The 16,778-nt window shown below is 41.0% G+C and overlaps 1 protein-coding gene across 1 annotated transcript in view; it reads right to left on the bottom strand.

The window, feature by feature from the left end:
- LOC113808747 (echinoderm microtubule-associated protein-like 6) overlaps positions 1-16,578 on the bottom strand; it is a 38,462-nt gene extending 21,884 nt beyond the window's left edge. The window contains exons 1-22 of the mRNA XM_070127671.1: positions 16,258-16,578; positions 11,112-11,306; positions 9,778-9,937; positions 9,185-9,286; positions 8,991-9,089; positions 8,368-8,520; positions 7,828-7,936; positions 7,654-7,718; positions 7,208-7,377; positions 5,749-5,886; positions 4,855-4,960; positions 4,589-4,739; positions 4,192-4,401; positions 3,761-3,919; positions 3,220-3,349; positions 2,774-2,923; positions 2,449-2,635; positions 2,017-2,216; positions 1,614-1,764; positions 1,321-1,482; positions 957-1,205; positions 731-853 (exon numbers count right to left, since the gene is read on the bottom strand). Coding sequence (XP_069983772.1) covers positions 731-853; positions 957-1,205; positions 1,321-1,482; positions 1,614-1,764; positions 2,017-2,216; positions 2,449-2,635; positions 2,774-2,923; positions 3,220-3,349; positions 3,761-3,919; positions 4,192-4,401; positions 4,589-4,739; positions 4,855-4,960; positions 5,749-5,886; positions 7,208-7,377; positions 7,654-7,718; positions 7,828-7,936; positions 8,368-8,520; positions 8,991-9,089; positions 9,185-9,286; positions 9,778-9,937; positions 11,112-11,306; positions 16,258-16,274 — 3,186 coding nt within the window. The 5' untranslated portion in view covers positions 16,275-16,578. The remainder of the gene's footprint in view (positions 1-730; positions 854-956; positions 1,206-1,320; positions 1,483-1,613; positions 1,765-2,016; positions 2,217-2,448; positions 2,636-2,773; positions 2,924-3,219; positions 3,350-3,760; positions 3,920-4,191; positions 4,402-4,588; positions 4,740-4,854; positions 4,961-5,748; positions 5,887-7,207; positions 7,378-7,653; positions 7,719-7,827; positions 7,937-8,367; positions 8,521-8,990; positions 9,090-9,184; positions 9,287-9,777; positions 9,938-11,111; positions 11,307-16,257) is intronic.
- Positions 16,579-16,778: the final 200 nt, after the last annotated feature.

Genomic DNA, 16,778 nt, shown 5'->3' with positions numbered 1-16,778 from the left:
ATAGACAAAGAAAGAGAGAGAGTAAAAAAAAGAGAGAAAGAGAGAGAGAGAGAGAAAGAGATAGAAAGAGAGATAAAAAGAGATTGAGATAGAAAAAGAAAGAGATAGAAAGAGAGAGAGGTAGAAAGAGAGAGAGACAGAAAGAGAGAGAGAGAGCTGGACAGATAAAGAGCTTGAAAGAGATAGAGATAGAAAGAGACAGATATAGAAAGATAGATATAGAAATAGATAGAGAAATAGACAGATAAATAGATAGAGAAAGAAAGAGAGTCAGAGAGAGAAAGAGAGAGAGAGAAAGAGATAGAAAGAGAGAGAGATAGAAAGAGAGAGAGAGAGATAGATAGATAGATAGATAGATAGATAGATAGATAGATAGATAGATAGATAGATAGATAGATAGATAGATAGATAGATAGAGAGAGAGAGAGAGAGATGGAAAGAGAAAGAGATAGAAAGAGAAAGAGATAGAAAGAGAAAGAGATAGAAAGAGAAAGATATAGAAAGAGAGAGAGATAGAAAGAGAGAGAGAAAGAGAAAGAGAGAGATAGATAGAAAGAGAGAGAGAGAGAGAGATAGATAGATAGATTGAGAGATCAAAATACCTTTCTTTCTAAAGCCTATAAAACCTTTAATCTGATCTCGTTAGGGACTTACCGTCAAGATAGCCGAGGGCCACAAACATGGCGGAGGGATGGAAGTGCACGCACCGCGCGGCCTTCCTCAGGCTGACTGAGCCGAGAGCCAGGTTCTCTTCCAAGCCCCAGCGACGGAGGGTGTTGTCGTCGCCCACCGTCACCGCCTCCATCAGCTGAGGGTGCGTGTCCAGACCCCATACCTCGCCCTTGCCGTGGCCCTGCAGAGCGAGGCTTTGTTAATGTGTTCCTTTAAACTTTCAGCGCTAAAGCCAAAGAGTTTCTTATTGCAAAGAGTTTACTTGAATTGATTCTGCAGCCAACCTGGACGATTATATTGAGCTGCCCTTCTTCGTCCATAAGAAGGAGTTCAGCGTGTTGGGTCGCCACCAGGATGGGCGAGTTGGTTCCCGGGGCGGCGGAGAGGCTGCGGAGGCCCGGCTGAGCGGAGGTGAAGGCCACCGCCGCGGTCTCCGCCAGAAAGTGGTCGCTTACTGGAAACACCTTCAGACACTTGGTGAATTCCCGGTCCCACTTGCACACGTAGCCCCCTTGCCCCGCCGTCCAGATGTTCTGTCAAATTTTAAAGGCCGACTTATCAATGCAGTCAGCATTAAAAATATCCGCTCATCTTATTTCGTCTTTATCTGCAGATGCATGTATTCAAATATTTGTCAACGCTACTCACCTCATTAGTCACTAGGATTGCGTACATAGGGGCCTTGTGAGCCTTCACTACGCGTTCCACCTTAAGGTCTCGGATGATTAGCACGGTGCCCGACGACATGCCGACCACCCACCACTCCTCCGACCCTTCGCCTCCTCCTACTGCACTGCACAGAGCTGTTTCCTGCAACGTCGATAGTACCGTTCCTGGTTTATTGAAATCTGACATTTGTACTTTCACATTTGTACTGGAGAATCATTTACACGTAACAAATAAACAAGTCCCTGTTCAAGTCTCCATTAACCAAGCCATACCTGTTTCAATTTGCGGCCCAGCGAAACCTGGCGATGGGTCAGTCCGCCGCCGACATGGTTCCACACCTTCACATGCTTCACGCCGAAGGTTATTAAGCGATGGCTGTTGGAGGGGCTGAACCTCAACCCAAAGACCTTGTCGCTGTGGCCTCTGGAAGTGGGAAGAGGATTACTGGCGGCGAGGTAGAAAGGCAGGTGGGAATGATATCGGAAGAGAGTAGATGAGAAAGAAAGAGAGGAATCAGGTAGATTACAAGGAGTACATGTACCGTGTTTATGTTACACAGCTGAAGGGAGGACACAGGAGGATCTGGTGTTTAGGGGTCAAAGTGTCAAGATGATATATTGGAGAAAGAAAACCTGCAAAAAGTGATACGACTTATAAGTAAATCTGTCCACAAACCTGGCGTTGGCGAGCTTGTATCCCTTGCGCCAGTTCCAAACAACGAGTGTGTGGTAGTCGTCGAGCCCTAAAGATGCCAGGCGCTCCCCGTCTGAGGAAAAGTCTACCGCTGACACGCCTCTCTTATGACCCCCCTGAAGGAGGGATAAGATCCTGTGGTCTACCGCGTCCCACACATGAACCGTCGCCTCATTCCCGATCTGCAGCAATGCACACACTCATCTTAGAGTTGGAAAATAATTTGCAACATCTACGTTACTTCCCAGCTGATACAAAACACCCTTAAAAATGAAAATAGCAACAATCTGACCTGTTCGCTACCATCTAGGAAACATCATGCCAGTCTCTGGTTATCATAAAACTGCCAGGGAAAGAGAAAGCCTCCTTAAGAGTTCCGGTAATATGATAGTAATTCTCTCCAAATTCACTTGCCTGACCCGAGGCGACCAACTCCCCTCCCGGATGGACAGCTAAGCACAGGATGTCGTCTGTGTGGTGGAGGTAGTGCTCCTGACGAAGCGTTTGAGGATCACACACGATCCCCACCGCTGCGACGTGGTACACCACACGCCCATCCTTTAACCAGTGGGCGTTGTTGCGACATTCATGGGCACGATACCTGAGAAGTAGAAAGAAAGAAAGAAGTAATTCTCCGTTTAAAAGCAAGACTCCTACTCGTAAACATTTCTCTTCAAAATATGTGTGAATTTACCTTTTAGAATTCAGAAACGACTTAACAACACATACGGCGACATACCCGAAGATATGGCTCACGGAGAGGGCGTGAATGGGCGCGACGTTGGCCTTCTCGTTCTCGTCCGTGGCGGCGCGGCGCTTCGCGAAGGTCGAGTCGGTTGCGACGTCGACCCCGGGCGTGGCGTCGTCTGTCCTCCTCCTGCTGCGTCTGCTGTGCAAGTGGTATGGCGGCTTTATTGTGATGCGTAAATTTGGTACTATGAATGTCAGTTTTGCTCAATCAGCTGCTGAAACATGGGCAAACTACGTTTTACCTAGATATCCGTATGTAATATCACTTTGGAAATCTTGCACTGCAGTCAAGGTGATCTATCTAGTTACTGTGGTTTCAGCGTCTACCCTTACTAAGAGAAAGACTAAGACCACTTTCAGGATTAACAAAAGACTTTTCACATAAACTTGAAAAAAAAACCTGTCTCAAAAAAATAAATTGTTCACCACACCAACCCGGACGATCTTGTCGACCCGGCGAGCTCTTCCTCTAGGTCGAGGGTGAGCTCGGGAATGCCCTCGAGCTCGTCCTCCGTGTCCAGGACATCGTCGTCAGACTCGTCTTCAACGGAGGACGGAAGCCTCACTGACGGGGTACAAGGGGAGCTTAAAGTTTTGCGGTCAGACTCTCTGGAGACAATGTTTGTATAATTTTTCTATGTATATAATGCAGGAATGACAAAAAAGGTGTAGTAAAAACGAAATGATAATCATAATGGGCATATTGTTTTAAGAAATCAAAAAATCGCCATAGCATGTTACAATAAGATTATAACAACGATGAGACCGTGATCAAGATAACGATAACTTTTGGTATTAATGGCACATTAATCATAACAAAAAAACTAACGACAGTTATGGAACTACACTAGTAAGGAAAATTATTGAAATCAGACCGAAACAAATATTCAAATATCACAGCTATAACTATGCTAACTATTTGATAAGGAAAATAATGTATTGGAACGTTAAAAATAACGATAAAGGAGCGCCTAACCTAAGTCCATCCTGGGAGAGGACTTTCTTGAGGGTCGAAATCTCCACAGGAAGACGGCGTGGTCGGCTCCCCCGACAGACACCACGTACTCGGAATCGTTGGTCCACCTGACGTTGGTCACGTGCGCGCTGTGGCCCACGAAGCTCCGGGATTTCGCGCCTGGACAGGGAGGAGGAGGAGGAGGAGGAGTAATAATAATAATAATAATAATAATAATAATAACAACAATAGGAAGGAGGAGGAGGAGGAGGAGAAAGAAGTAGAAGAAAAAAAATGTGGAGGAATTGGTAGAGGATAAGAAGGTAGAAACGTTCTGATTTGGCGGTTGACTTGTTTCGCACATTTATACAAATGTGCAATTAAACATAAAAATACTCTCAAAATTTCATACATATACGGTAATACCAAGGCTTTCGCAATAGCAGTCTCACCTCTCTTTGTGCAAGGGAATCTGAATAGCTTGAGAAGACCAAAGTCGTCGCCAGTTACGATTATGTTGTAGTAGAAGTTAGCGTCCGAGGCGTTGATGTCAGAAACGTCAGCGTACTTGTGCCAGAGCCCGGCAACCTGAGGCCCCAGCACGCCCGTCCAAGTGGACCAGCCCACCGATGGAATGGAGCTCTCGTCCACGATGGCCTCCTCTGTGCACAGTCACAGATTTGTCATATGGTAATGTACATGATATATTACGCTCATTCTCTTAAACTCTCTTTATGAATGAAATTTGTGATTCATGAGCGTTGTTCTGCATATGTTCATATTCTGAGTTAATACATAGACGTTATGATCTACTGACGTCACCTTGACTGTATTGACTTAGGGTATTACCTAACACGTTGTAGATAAGCCTCTGACTGTCGCCTGTATTCACCTGGATGTAAAGGGAATCGCTAGACCAGTCGAGGTGAGTGATGAAGGAGGAGGCACCCGACAGCACCTTCGTCCTTTCGTAACCGCTCTCCACGGCGTACACGTCCACCTGGAAATGTAATCACTTTCACCTTTCTCACTTATCATCAATAATGAATAGAAAGATGATATAAAGGTGATATTTTAAAAAGTGGATAAGCTAGAGATATCTGGAAGGCACTTACAAAGTTATCATTTGAGGCCACAGCCAAGAATTCCCCGTTGGGTGAGTACTTGAGGTCGTGGCGCACCTCCTTGCGGTCGCTCACACGGAACTGCTCCTCGAGGTGCCTGGAGGAAATGCGGTTTTAGTTTTTGTAAGCGATAATGTCTGGTTGTAAGATGCCACGGGTATTTCTATACGAAAGGGGGTTTGTAATCTAAATGATGTTTTTAATGATGAAGATAGTACTAATAATTATGTTAATGACAATAATAAAAATGATGAAAATAAAAACAATAATCACAACAATAACAAAAACAATAATAATAGCAACAACACTGGTTAAAATGGTGTAATAAAGATGATAATGATAATGATAATAGATGCTTCTACCAAAAGAAATCCTAGAAAGAGCGAATCACAAATGCACAATGAAATAGATAAATGGACGACTGACGCATGCATTAAATGCTTTTTTATTTTATTTATATCATATTTATCTATTCAATTTCGACTTTTAGAGGGATTTTAGGTCAGCTTAATGTATCGTCCAGTCCCTCCGCTTACAAGGTTCATACACTACAGTCCATGCACCAGGTATCGGAAATACAGAATCATGGGTAATATATATGATTAGTTGCTATCTTTATGGACTTTTTAAAACTCCTACATTTCACAAGATCAAGATAAGATACTAGAAATACAACAACGAAGAATGTACAATAGTATACCGCAAAAAGAAAATAAAACATCAAAACGAAAAGTTATCGCCATTAGTTCTTACTCAGCCAGCGATATGTAAAATACACATCCAAACGAAAACCACTGAACACACAACGAATTCGAAATCAACCAATAAATACACAATAAATGAATATAAACGGTAACAAGAAAAAAAATCATCAATATTCCTTACTCAGCATCGAGAATGATAAATATCCCGAGAGTGAGGCCGACCGCCAATTGCTGGCCATCGGGACTGAAGGCCACCGACCGCGCCTGCACGTCCATCGTCGCCGTCGTCATCGGCCGGTGCTCCTCCAGGTCCCACAGCCTGCCAGGGGGGAGGGGGGAGGGTGAAGGAGGGAGTCGGACGACATGAGGTGCGTTCTCTTACACTGACATACTGTTCAAACTGCCCGCTACGATAGGTGAGATAATATGACATTTCAAATTCTTGTATTTGCTGCAATTCGTTTTTTAGAGACAAGAAAAAATATAGATGCGTAGATAGATGAAAAGAGATATATAGACCCCCCCTATATATATATATATATATATATATATATATATATATATATATATATATATATATATATATAGATAGATAGATAGATAGATAGATAGATAGATAGATAGATAGATAGATAGATAGATATATAGATAGATAGATAGATAGATAGATAGACAGATATAGATAGATTGATAGTTAGATATAGATATATAGATAGACATAGATAAATATAGAGAGTAAGATAGATAGACAAATAGAGAAAAGTGGAAATAAAGATATCTTGAATAAAAAGTTGGAAATTCCCCACCTCTCTACGCAACTTCCACGTTCTGTATAATTCTGAATCTTACAGTGTTATCCATACGTTGTTTAATACAGGTATAGTCAGTGCGTATATATGCATATATATATATATGCAATGATTACATGTATATGTGTATACATGTATATATATATATATATATATATATATATATATATATATATATATACATATACATAGATAGATAGATATGTATATATATATATATATATGTGTGTGTGGGTGTATATATATATATATATATATATATATATATATATATATATATATATATATATATATATATTTATATATATATATATACATATATCTATATATATATATAGATATAGATAGATAGATAGATAGATAGATAGATAGATAGATATTATATATATACAGGCTGGCAAAAAAAATCCGGCTTTAGATAATTCGGTCCTTCAGATTTCCGGCACTGATTTTGGAGTGCTGTTACTGTCAGTTGTGAGGTTGATCATTCTGACAGTCCATCTGCTATATAGCTATTTAGCTTTATTTTTCATTCAGTGTCGAATTTTCTTACTGTCCACGTAGTCCTTTCCCCGTTAAACATATACAGCATGTATAACCAAAAATCCGGCACTCCTCTGGTCCTGAGGTTGGCGGATTTTTTAATGTTAACTTTTGCATGTATATATACACACTTGTCGACGTTGTTGTTGTTGTGTATTATAGAGACGTGGCTGAACCGTCTGCCTCGGCCCCTCGTTTACACATAAAATAATACATACAAAGTATACATATGAATAGTATGTGCGGTGAGAGAAATAAATAAAAATAAACCAGAGGTTCCACACTCACCTCACAGTGAAGTCATCGGAGGCGGTGGCGGCGACGGGTCTGGAGGGGTGCGTGGCCAGACCCCAGACCTCCCCCAGTCCGTGGCCCTGCACGATGCACGCCGCCGAAAACCCGTCATTGTCCTGAGCTCGCACGGTCCAAATTTCGTTCTTTTCGGTTCCTGCGATGACCTGGAAAGGCAAAGCCGGCCGGTGGTCAAGAAAACTTAGCGAGGGCAGGTCTGGGTTAATGTGACTGTCGGTTGTATTTGAAATATGCCAAAGGATATGGTAAAGCCAGTTGCAAACGTATATGAATGCAGGGAGAGAGAGAGAGAGAGAGAGAGAGAGAGAGAGAGAGAGAGAGAGAGAGAGAGAGAGAGAGAGAGAGAGAGAGAGAGAGAGCGAGAGAGAGAGAGAGAGAGAGAGAGAGACGAGAGAAGAGGAGGGAAGGGGGGAGAGTCTGACCATCTCGTTGAAAACGGCGAGAGAGTGTATGGGTCCGGCCACGTCGTACACCAGGCTGGGAGCTTCTGGAACAAATGAACCATTTATGAATCTGTTCATCATAAGAAAAATAAAAGTAATACCACCGGAGAGTTCATTTACGTAATCAAGTGTACAAGTGGATGTACCCTTTACCTGGTACTGTTGCTACTTTGTTGAGGTCCTTGTCAAACATGCTGATGGAACCGTCCTTCCCCCCAGTCAAGAGCCCATTAGGGTACACCTCCGTCACAAGCACTCCTCCCTGGAAGGTTGGTAGTCATGAAGGTAGAGGAACGACTTCAACTGAACTACTATTGTGCGTTTTTGTTTGGCAGATAAAGCTTAAGATTGGTATGTCACCCTTGCAACTGTAAAGTTCTCGTTATAAGAGTGTAGTAAAATAATGGCATACTGTTGTAGTCCTCTTGGATTTTTAGGGATTTTTTTTCAGAATTAACTTTGATTTTCAATTTTATTTGTTTTATGGCCAACATTCATACACCTATAACTGACCGCCTTCCAGATATATGGCTATTTTCTGCATGATCATCGTCTTTAGATCCTGTTAGACACACGTCTACTACTGAGAAGAAAATGAATTCCAATTATACTTTGCTAACATGAGATGAACAATGACTTATTTTAAGACAATAAATTTACGGTCGTCTATTGCCAACATTAGGTTAAACTCACCGGATGAACATCCTTTACGACCGATTCTAGTTTGGCGTTGGCCCACACGTAGAGGTGGCCGCAGTCGGAGCCCGTCACCACGCGCCCGTCGGCCATGTGGGTCACGCTCACCTGGTCCGACACTCCTTCGCCGCCGAACACTCCCGAGACACTCTGCAGTAAGTCACGGTGTTAGGGATTTTAGGGTTCGCTCTCTCTCTCGCTCTCCCGCTTTCTTCCCCCTCCCCCCCCTCTCTCTCTTTCTTTCTCTGTCTCTCTCTCTCTCTCCCTCTCTCTCCATCTCTCTCTCTCTCTCTCCCTCTCTCTCCATCTCTCTCTCTCTCTCTCTCCCCCTCTCCTCTCTCTCCTCTCTCTCTCTGTTATGGCTTTTATAAATTGTATATAAATATATACACATATTTTACAAGGTACTCGTTCTCCCGTCTCACTCACACTTTCACAAAGTATAGTGGCGACATGAATACAGGAATAAAGCGGGATCGCAGAGGAAAGAAAAAACACGCAAAGAGGCAGGAGATATAACAAAAGGAAAGTGCACGAGAAGAAAGGAAGACAACGCACCAGAAACCAATACAGGATGCACAGAAAAAAATTATGTGGCAATGCAAAATACGCTTAGCTACCTGGAGAACGTTGCCGCGGAGTTTCCAAAACCGGACGTGCTTCGCTCCACAGGTGACAAGCTTGGTGGTGGACCCGGGCTCCCACTCCACTTCCTCCACCTGAAGTATGGTGATTCATTTAGTAACATTTGAGTTATGATATATCGAACATCGCCGCATCATATTTCCTGGGTGTGCAATAGAGAGCAACTCGCCTTTCCATTGTACGCCACTTTCTGCGCCACTCGCCGCCCCTTCTCCCACAGCCAGACCATCAGCTCCTGCTTCCGGTCGGGCCCGCCCACCGACGCCAACATCTGAGGGGGAGGAGGGTCTTGTTATTGTCACACACACACACACATACACACACACATACACACACACACACATATATGTCCATGTATATTTATACACATATGTATATATATATTATATGTATACATACATATATGCATACATACACACACACACACACACACACACACACACGCACACACACACACACACACACACACACACACACACACACACACACACACACACACACACACACATATATATATATATATATATATATATATATATATATATATATATATATATATATACACTCACACACACGCATACACATACACACACACACACAAACATACACATATTTAAACACACAAACCTACATCTATATCCATCTATCTGTCTGTATACATGCACATCAGTGTCTTTCTCTCTATATATCCACATCTACATCCACGTATCCACAGGCCGAAGCAACACTCCCAACGGCGCGTCACCAAAGCCCTGCGCTTACGGAGCCGTCGGAGGAGAAGGCGAGGCTGGTGACGCTGTGGCTGTGGCCGTCGTGGATGACGCTGACGGGCTGGCAGGTGAAGGAGTCCCAGACGGTGATGTAGGCGTCCTTGCCCATCTGCCCCGTCGCCACCAGCTTGCCGTCTGCACTCATCGCCAGGCTGAAGTGCATTGAAGTGTCGGAAGGGTCAGTGGGGCAGATTATAATCTTCATTCCTGTGTTTATAAGCTGGTGTAATAAGGTCATTTTTTGTGATGATTTAGTATGCCTTGGTATGTCTTGTTTCATCTTAATCCAATGATGATCTGCTATAAGGAATTGAACAGGCATTGCAATAAATTTTCTGGTGCTAAATTTCCTTTAATGTCCTACTATGGGTCATTAATTATGCTCACTTTATAGTATGGTTAATTATCTATTATATATAAGGCCATTATCGGCTTGTTCAAAATTTAGCAATAGGGTGAAGATTGGGGGCGGTGTATTGTGGCAAAAAGGTTGAATTTGAATTAACAATTAGGACAAAATATGAGACGTCAAAGGTTGTAGTATAAAGAATTCATACTGAACAAATTGTCTATTGAATACCCTCTTTGTCATGATATCTAGCCTTCGAAGTAGCCCTACCCTAGTGTGTTGGCCATTTTCCTACTTGCTGGTCACACGGGCGAGCAGAACCATCTTGAAATCTGGGCTTTCAATATCCCAGAGGCAAGAAACTTAAATTCCCTCACCTTCTCGATGAGCGCTATTGTGCTACTCTGTGTCCAAGATACGACGCTGTCCGCACTCATTGTTGAGGCGTATTTTTATTAGAAATACGAGCAAGCTACTTTGAAGAGAATGGAAGATATTCGCGTGTAAACAATGATGACGTCGCGGCTGCTATCAAGTGCAGATATTATAAGTAGATTTAAAAATATAAGGACATGATACAATGATCATGGGAAAATCACATGTAATAAATTATGTCTAATCAAAATCGAGTGTGCAGCTGAATAAGTATTTCTTAGCGTACTATAGACTCTCTTGCCATGCTCAGACCCAAGGTCTATGTAAGTACTTATATAGACCTTGCTCAGACCGCCAATTCTAAACGATCCATTCCTTCTAACCTAAACCCGAAACACATCTGCCGCAAGAAGACAATTAGGCCAACTCGGAGGGCGAGGAAGAGAGGAAGATGGATATAACTACCAATCTGTTATAGAAAAATTAAAAAAATAAGCATTCGCATGTTTTCCTGTCCCTCTCTTCGTTCTTTTTATGCACATCTGATCTTGGAGCTTACCCACGGTGTCCAGTTCTTACCCTTCGCCTTCTTATTCACTCACCTGGTGATATCATCGTTGTGGCCCGTGTAAAAGGCCTGTTTCTTCTGGCCGATGTCATGCACGACCCCGACGCCCGCCACGTAGTAGACCAAGTGCCCCGCGCTGTTCACTTTCACGTTGTTCCTGGCCGTGTGTCCGTTGTAGCCGAAGACCCACTGCAGCTGGAGGGACCCGTCAGGGGGCTGGCGGGACATCCTGCAGGGCATGGCCTCTTTAATGAGGACGCACACACTGGGATACACACACGCACACGCACACACAGGGATACACACACACACAAGGACATACACACACACATAGGGATACACACACACAGGGATACACACACAGGGACACACACACCCACATATAAAGAATAATAATAACAAAAATAATGATAATGATCATAAACGAAATATATCAGAGGTAATCTTGCTTATTCGGTTAAAACTTCCGTAACTATGTATCTAAAAATTGTTCATAGTATAAAGATTTAGCATATGACAAGATATATATATCTACTAATACATAAAAAAACAGAATAGCCACATGCATTAATTTATAATAAGTACTATAGGAGGCTGCATTATATGGCACTCAGAGATAATTTACTGCTTGTAAATCTGATTTCAAAACTCAATTCACATTTAAAATCTTCCGTTTTGCTCGTTTCGCCGACCCGCCATTACAGTCTGCATCCAAACTTTGTTCTTGTGGTCACGACATTACATTGTCTTGTTATGTGAGGTTTTATTTTGATTTCTATTCTGCGAACAAGTCATAAGGCTTTCTGTTACAGAATTCAGGTCTTTTGGAATATTGCAGAAGACCAATTATCTTCTTCCAGGAGGCTCTTATAATGTTTGAGGGATACAGGCTAAAAATAACTCCTTAGTTCAACGTCTGCTATTAGTTTGTCAAATCCTGACCTTTCAAGTCGACAGCATGTAAATTCTTCGGGATTCCAACATGCGATCGTATTCACATGGAATGCGTAATTTAATCCATATCAACACGATACGCGTTTATTTAGATATCCCTTGTAGCATTCGCAGCCTTTTATCGAGAGTGTTCAGAGTCTTGGGATCACAGTGAACCGCAGGGAATTCCCCCGAGACCAATCAATAACAATGATCTTGCTAGAGTATTCCTTCCTAATCACTCTGCGCAGTGCTAGTCCAGTCAATAATTTTCCTGCAATCCTAGTCTTGCACAGTGCTCCATTTATGCATAACTTAAGTGCAACCTGCTTTGCTCCAAGACTGTAGAGACCCATTGGTTCTTAGACGTCGTCCAAAACTTCAAGATGCTCTTTTAGTTTTGTCTTTTATCATAAATGAAATAGGGATTAAAACACCGTGGAATTTATCGTGTGATTCTCGATTCGCAATCTAATGACTTTTTTCAGGCCAAACCTACGAAAGCAACTTTTTCACGCCCGAAACGATATTTTTAAAACTACAAGCCAATCCTTCTCTCTCTCTCTCTCTCTCTGTCACACACACACACACACACACACACACACACACACACACACACACACACACACACACACACACACACACACACACACACACACACACACACACACACACACACGCACACGCACACGCACACGCACACACACAAACACGCACACACACGTATATACATACATACATATATATATATATATATATATATATATATATATATATATATATATATATATATATATATATATATATATATATACATTATATATATACATGATATATATACATTACATATATATATATATATATATATATATATATATATATATATATATATATATATATATATATATATATATATATATATATATAATTTACATATATACACACACATACATTACACACACACACACACACATGCATAATACACACACACATGTATGTTTGTGTATACGTACATAGAGAGAAAAAGAGAGAACGAGACAGCATTTCAGAAGGCGTGAAACCGGAGCGGACACCGCCATCACTCTCTTAACATGCGGTATTGATCTTTGCCAACTGTCTTTATAGACTGATTCACGGTCTACAATATGGCAGTAGGTCAGTAGGCATGGTGTGAGTGTGAATCAATACTACGCCTTATTCTAGCACTTTGTGTTTGGACGCGGCGCGGGGACTCGTAAATGGATTCTTTATTTAAGATGATTGTAAAATTTATCGTGTATTTAAACTAGCTGTAGAATGATCTTGCTATCAGCTCGATATATACACCCTTTTTCATGCCAATATACACCCTTTCTTTATGCTAATGAGCAAGGGATTCATGAATTACAAATGACACGAGCATTAGTTGCGGATATGCCATGGATAGCACAAATATTTGCTTGCGGCTGCTTCAGGCGATGATGTAAGTTGTGGATACTTCACATTCCAAACAAATGTGTAAACATCAGCGCGCAAAAACACAATATCTTTGGATAGTAGTTCTGTCCATTATCTAGTTCATGCAAGTGTTAAAAAGTATTAGTGCAGGGACACAGCCCTGCCTCGCTTCTGAGTTAATAGGGGAGAAGCTCGACAAGCCCTCACAACACTTTATAGCACTTTCGGTACCAGTATATAGACGCCATTAAACCAATAATCCGTGTTGGAATTCCCCTGTCTCAGGATCTTCCATAGCAATTTGTGATGCACCGAGTCAAACCCTTTCAGTTGAGGAACTTCCGACGGCGTTCCATAATAACTAGAAGCGCTAGGATACAGACTATTAAGGGCTTGCAAAGAGTGAATTCAGACTTCCGGTTTTGGTCCCTTACTAGCTGGTTGCGAATCCATTTCAGCAGAATGTATGCAAAAACTTTGCCTGGTATACTGAGTAGTGGGATGCCATGCTAGATGCTACAGTCCCAACGAACCCCTTTCCCCTTCCAGAGAGGGATGACCACACTCCTCAACAGGTCCAGGGGAATGGAACAGGACTTCCAGATAGCAGCCAAGATAACATGCCACCCCCGTGCCATAGGTTAACCCCCAGCTTTTAGTGGTTCGCATATGTCCGCAAGCTTTTCCACCTTTCAGCTTAGAGATCACCTCCCTAACATCAGCCAGTCTAGGGAGTTCCTTACTGATAGGTGGGTTTTGCTTGCGTCCAAACTACCTGTTAATAAAGGGTCTATCTGATAGTTGCTTAAAATATTCTGCTCAACGTTCACAAACCCCAATATGATCTGAGATGATCCGTCCATCCACTGAACGGACTGCAGCCATCTGTGAGGGCTTGGACCTATATTTTCTTAGGGCTTGATAGACAGGACAAAAGCTGTTTATAAGGAAATGGCCTTCAACCTCCTAATCAAGATTCCTGATGAGCTGTTCCTTATTACTTTTCAGAAGTGCCCGAGCCTTATACACCAAGGGATGGGAGCAACAGTCGCCCTTCCAATAGGACCCACAGCCCGCCTCACTTGCTGGGTGGGAGGAGCAGCACCCTTATCCCCAGCATTTCCAATTATAAAAGACACTGCCAGTGAGTCTGAATCTAGTGGGAGAAGACTGGCAAGACCGGCCTCGCCTGAGTCGTCCATTTACCCTAGGGGGCTGAAGGGCAGGAGTTGATATGGAGCCATGGCATGTCCACATGCCGGTGGGCAATGACTCTGTACCTCTGGGGCCTCCTGCTGCTCGAAGGTCCCCCACGGCTTAGCTCGGGACTGCAAGATGCTCAGTTTCCATGGGTGGCCACGAGGAGGCTTATATATATATATATATATATATATATATATATATATATATATATATATATATATATATATATATATATATATATATATATATAACCTCTCCATCTCAATGCTGGAGAGGTTATAAACCGGCTTATGCAAAGCTGCTCCCTTTATAGCACTAGGCTAGCCAGCGGTGGCAGCTGTAAGCGAGAGGGCATGCAAGCACTACCTAGTCTACCACACCATCGCTTCACATTACCGTGAGCATGAAGCACACATATATGTATAAATGAATAAATAAATAAATAAATAATGAAAAAAAGGCCTTCGGCATATTCTTGTGTTTTCTTGTTCTTCCCTTCGTTGTTTCTGTTGCAATGTATATATGTATGTATGAATGTATGTGTGTATGTCTATTTATTTATTGTGAATTTGTATACATTCATACACACACAAACACACACATACGCGCACCCACCCACACACACACACACACACACACACACACACACACACACACACACACACACACACACACACACACACACACACACACACACACACACACACACAAATATGCATATATATATATAGATATATATAGAAATATACATATATATATATTTGTATATATACCTATATATATGTATATATATATACATATATATATGTATATATATTTGTATTTATATATATGTATGTATATATATATATATATATATATATATATATATATATATATATATATATATATATTATATATATTTAAATATATATATATATATATATATATATATATTCATATATATATGTATGTATATATATATATATATATATATATATATATATATATATATATATATATATATATATATATATATATATATATATATATATATATATATATATATATATATATATATATATATATATATATATATATATATATATATATATATATATATATATATATATATATATATATACATACATATATATATATATTTATTATTATTATTTTTTTATGTATTTATACATTACACAAAACTATTTGCCTATGTACCTTTCTGTATATGTAGACTTATCTGTCTATCTATCTACCTATCTATTTATATTTACCTATCTTAACACACACAGTTATTTGCTTGCACTTGCAGTTATATATGCACGCGTAAGGATGGGTACTCATAAATAAGCACACAGGCAAATGCATGCCTCTATTTTGCGATATCATATACCGGACAGACAAACACAAAAGACTCTACAAAACCCAGTTTGGCAGACTGGGTCTGGTCACAGAGACATATTTCTGTGAGAATATGAAATACGCGCAGGTTAATCATGGGTGACTAATTAGCTTAGACGGTCTCTTTTACACATTCTTTTGCATGTATTTAAATCGAAAGTTTATGCAACTTTTCCACTGTTCTTTAAACGAAGTATCAATACCCAATAATAAAATATTCTTACCTTGAGGTTTTACGCATCCAACAATAGAGGCAGCAACTTGTTAATCCAGATTATATGAAGAGGCAACAATTACAATCATTTCGCCAGTCTGTCAATCCGATCTTTTCAATTAACCACGCGGAAAGTTTTTAGTTCACACAACTGTCGAGATAAAACCAACTGACATGAACGTACAAAAATGTTTCTTACTCCCTCGTTCCTGAACAGTAAGCGGAGAAGGTTCGATCAAGGCCGTCTCCACAACAGGCGACGCGCGCAAACTGGGGCTGGGAGCTGGAGGCCCGATTCCTGGACCCGACGCCGACACGTGGTTACCCCAGCTCTATGGACAACATTGCCATGTTACTAAGACATTAATTTAGTCGTTGGGTGAATTAGTCTCCCTCTCCCTCTCTCTGTTTACACATACACACACATATACAGACATATATTGATAGATAAATTGATAGATAGATATAGATAGATATATAGATACATACACAGACATATAAGTATATATATATATATATATATATATATAT

The sequence above is a fragment of the Penaeus vannamei genome, chromosome 12 (genome assembly GCF_042767895.1).
Source record: "Penaeus vannamei isolate JL-2024 chromosome 12, ASM4276789v1, whole genome shotgun sequence".
NCBI lineage: Eukaryota > Metazoa > Arthropoda > Malacostraca > Decapoda > Penaeidae > Penaeus > Penaeus vannamei.
This window is presented reverse-complemented; position numbering and strand designations above follow the sequence as displayed.